The 3,577-nt window shown below is 62.8% G+C and overlaps 1 protein-coding gene across 1 annotated transcript in view; it reads right to left on the reverse strand.

The window, feature by feature from the left end:
* Window positions 1–784: 784 nt before the first annotated feature.
* Window positions 785–3,577, reverse strand: part of NLRC3 (NLR family CARD domain containing 3) — a 19,073-nt gene continuing 16,280 nt past the window's right edge. Inside the window, exons 13-20 of the mRNA XM_035889697.1 lie at window positions 3,511–3,573; window positions 3,321–3,404; window positions 2,989–3,072; window positions 2,652–2,735; window positions 2,448–2,531; window positions 2,145–2,228; window positions 1,850–1,933; window positions 785–1,370 (exon numbers count right to left, since the gene is read on the reverse strand). Coding sequence (XP_035745590.1) covers window positions 1,280–1,370; window positions 1,850–1,933; window positions 2,145–2,228; window positions 2,448–2,531; window positions 2,652–2,735; window positions 2,989–3,072; window positions 3,321–3,404; window positions 3,511–3,573 — 658 coding nt within the window. The 3' untranslated portion in view covers window positions 785–1,279. The remainder of the gene's footprint in view (window positions 1,371–1,849; window positions 1,934–2,144; window positions 2,229–2,447; window positions 2,532–2,651; window positions 2,736–2,988; window positions 3,073–3,320; window positions 3,405–3,510; window positions 3,574–3,577) is intronic.

Here is a 3,577-nt window from a genome sequence, read left to right on the forward strand (position 1 = left end):
GGCTGGGGGTGGACTCTGGCTGGGGTGGGGTGGGGAGAGGGGACGGTGGCTGGAGGGGGGCACAGTTTGGCTACTGGCCCACCTGCCAAGCTGGAAACCTTCTGGAGAGTCACTGGGTCTCTGCCACACGCACGAGGCGGCGCCCAGCACCTCTGCTTTCAGTAGGTGCCTGCCCTTTTGGGTGACCCGCTAGGGGAGGACCATGCCTGCCGCTGGGGCATTGGGAAGACGTGTCCCAGGGTCACACAGCTTGTCACCGATGACAACAGCGGGAGACCCAAGACGTCCAGCCTAAACTCGAGAGGCAGGACTTTGTGATAAGACGCGCGTGCTGAGGACGGCCCATCCTCGTGCAGTGGAGGAGTCATGTTCACCCTCCCCTCCTCCTCCCCTTATCCTGAGGGCTTTTTACTTCCCAGAGCTTTTCTAGATGGTTCCACTCCTACGCCTCGGGATGCTGGTCTCTTCTGAGAGGCTTTCATAGCGAACAGCACTAACAAATGCTTCTGTCCTGCTCGGCCAGCACCAACCCGTCATCGAGGGCCTGGCAAACACGCAGGTTGCACTCGCTGCCTGGGACCCTGCTCTGAAGTGCCCCGGACCAAAGCACCGCACCCCTCTGAGCAAGGAGACGGCAAACCTCTCGTCTCTCTGGGACCTCAGGGGGAGCCTGCAGGACGAGAAGGGGCTGCTGTGAATCCTGCCTGCGTTTCACCTGCTTCTCCCGGGATCCCTGCCAGAACCAGAGGGAGAGGAGGTGGCGCTGGGAGCAGAGCCCTGGAGCCCCGGCTGGGGTGCTGCAACGTTTGCCCGCAGCGACTCGGGCTGGGACGAGAGCAGAGCTCTGGGGCGGTCAGGATGTGCCCGGTCTGGGGCAGGGTCCGAGCACAGCGCTGTAACCCCATGGAGATCACAGGAGGGGGTCGCTGCCACCGGCATTGGCAGGTAAGTCACCCACGAAAACAAGAAGGGCTGGCACGTGGGATCTGCCCCCTCCTCCCTCCTGTTTGCATTTCACCCACTCTTCGAAGCTCCCCCAGGGCCTGGATGAATGGGGACATGGTCGCACATCCCTCAGCTTCCAACACAAGCGAGCCTTGACCCTCCGGCACTGCTGGTCGGAGGCCCCAGGTCCTCCTGGGCTGCACCAGGGAGCTCAGGAGCTCTCCTTGCCTCAGCTCTCCTCCCCGAGATGGGCGGGCGGAGGGGCGAGCAGCTCCCTGCGGAGGCACGCTGGCCCAAGGGACCCTCCAGGCCTCCTTGCTGCGGCCAGGCACCCTCATATGTCCACAACACAGTCAGGTGAGTTTGTCCGGATGGCATCGGAGATCATCTTGGCTCCCGACTGGCCGATGCGGTTCCCCTGCAGGCTGGGAGTAAAGGGAAGAGGAGCTCAGGCTTGGGCACGAGGCAGAGCGGGATCCTTGCTGGGTATCTGAGATGGTCCCCAGCTTTGCACCAGAGCATCCAGAATCATCTGCACCCTCCCTACACTGTCCAGGAGCTCTTGCTGGGACTCTGGGTTTGAGAGCACAAAGAAGCTGGAGAAAGCCCTTGGGGAGCTGGAGGGGCTGAGCCAGCCAGTCCCTGTGATATTTTGGAGAGTATTTGGCTTTTGGGGTGGTTCTTCACCCTGGAGGCATGCCCAGAGAGGAGTGGTGGGTCTGGAGCTGTGCGGGATGGTGGCTGTCACGCTGGGAGGTGCACAGCACGCCCTTGCCCCCCTGCCTCCCATTGGAGAGGTCCCTGTAGGGCAGCCAGGAGCGGGCAGTGCCAGTCGGGACGGTCCCTTGATGGTTCCCCCGGGCTCCCCGTCCCTGCCTTACCGACCGGCTCAGCAGCCACTTACTTCACATAGGTGAGGCCGTGGTTGCCTTTCAGGGCGGTGGCGATGCAGATGGCTCCATCCATGCCCAGGGAGTTTTCCTGCAGGCTGTGGGAGATGGGAGGGTCAGAAAGCACCGGCCGGGGAGATGTGGCCACCAGGAGGGAATGCATGCCATGTGCGTGAGCATTGGGAAAAGCCACCAGCTCAAGGGTTTGCCCTGCTGAGAGCTGCTGGCCTGGCCGTCCCCTTGCTGCTCCCTCCAGGAAGGTCTGGAAGAGCTCTTTTTGGTTCCCACCCCAGGGAGCAGGGTACTCACTTGAGCCGGCGGAGGCTGCGGTTCACCTTCAGTGCGTTGGCCATCGCCTTGGCCCCTGCCACCTCAATGGAGTTTCCCCGCAAGCTGCAGAGGAAGGCAGGCGGTGAGGAAGGACAGCCCGGGAGGGCTCTGTGCTGTCCGCAGGCGAGAGGAGGAGGTGGGAGAGGTGGAATGAGTCAAGAGACAGGCAAGCCAGGTCTGGTAGGACACGATGCAAGGGTGGAAGCGATGCTGAGCTAAGGACCAAGGTCTCGGACACCCCCAAGGAGCGATGTCACAGCTGTGGCCCCACCAAGCACTTACTCCAGGGTCTGCAGGCTCTTGTTGACCATCAAGGCTTCTGCCAGGGCTTGGGCACCAGCCGCACCAACTGAAGCCACCTGCAGGCTGCAAGAGAACAAGGACCCTTCAGCGCGTGCGTGTCGTGAGTTGGCTGTGGTGTGTTCATTAGAGGAGCTAATTAGACAGGCTGCAACGTCAGGGCCCCACCGCAGCCTGGGTACTCACTGGAGATCTGCCAGGGTTGTGTTGACCTTCAGCGCAGCGGAGAGGGCAGCCATTCCCTCGTCTCCGATGGCGTTCTCCTGCAAGCTAAGACACACGAGTGCTGCGTCTGCCCGTGGCCCAGGCACCCGGGAGCAGGGAGATGGGCAGCAAGCACAGGGCACAGCGTGCCGGCCTTTCCCAAACAGCATCTCCTGCCAGGGGCATGCGATGGGGACACAGGATGGACCAGAGGAGGCAGCTGGCAAAGCCACCTTGGAGCAGCGTGCGGGCAGAGTCCTGGGGCAGATCCCAGCAGGAGGACACTGCCCTGGACCTGCCCACCCGTGTCCCCACTTACTCGAGGCTGGCCCGGCTCCTTGTGGACTGTAGTGCTTGTGCCAGGGCCGTGGCAGCTTTTGCCTGGATGAAGTTCCACTGCAAGCTGCAAACGGGAAAGAAGGGGAGGTGAGGACGCCCCGACCCCTGCAGGCTCAGCACCCATCCGCTCCCACCCAGCGTGGCAAAGGCTGGGAGGTTGACCCCTGTGTGAGACCCCGTGAGTCCATCAGGTGTCCCATGGAAGGGTGCCCCGCTCTCACAGCCTGGAGGGGCTGAGGCCCAGGAGCAGTGTCGCTGCCCCGCGTCCACGCAAGGGGCTTTGAAACCATCCAAATCCAAGGGGGAACTCACTGGAGGGATGTGAGCGCCCGGTTCTCCTTCATCGCTAAAGCGATGGCCTTGCCACCTTCGTCGTACAGCAGGTTCGCCGCTAAGCTAGAGGCAGGGGACAGAGGACACAAGTCACACACATGGAGTTTGGGACAACTCCGGCAACACCACGCAGCAGCGTGGGTGCCCTCCTGGGGCCCATGGGACTTACTCCAGCTTCCTGAGGGTGCTGTTGGTCCGCAGGGCGCGGGCGATGGCGGGGCCCCCCTCCTTGCTGA

Source organism: Egretta garzetta, unplaced genomic scaffold, assembly GCF_000687185.1.
Source record: "Egretta garzetta isolate BGI_Z169 unplaced genomic scaffold, ASM68718v1 scaffold372, whole genome shotgun sequence".
NCBI classification, from domain to species: Eukaryota; Metazoa; Chordata; class Aves; order Pelecaniformes; family Ardeidae; genus Egretta; species Egretta garzetta.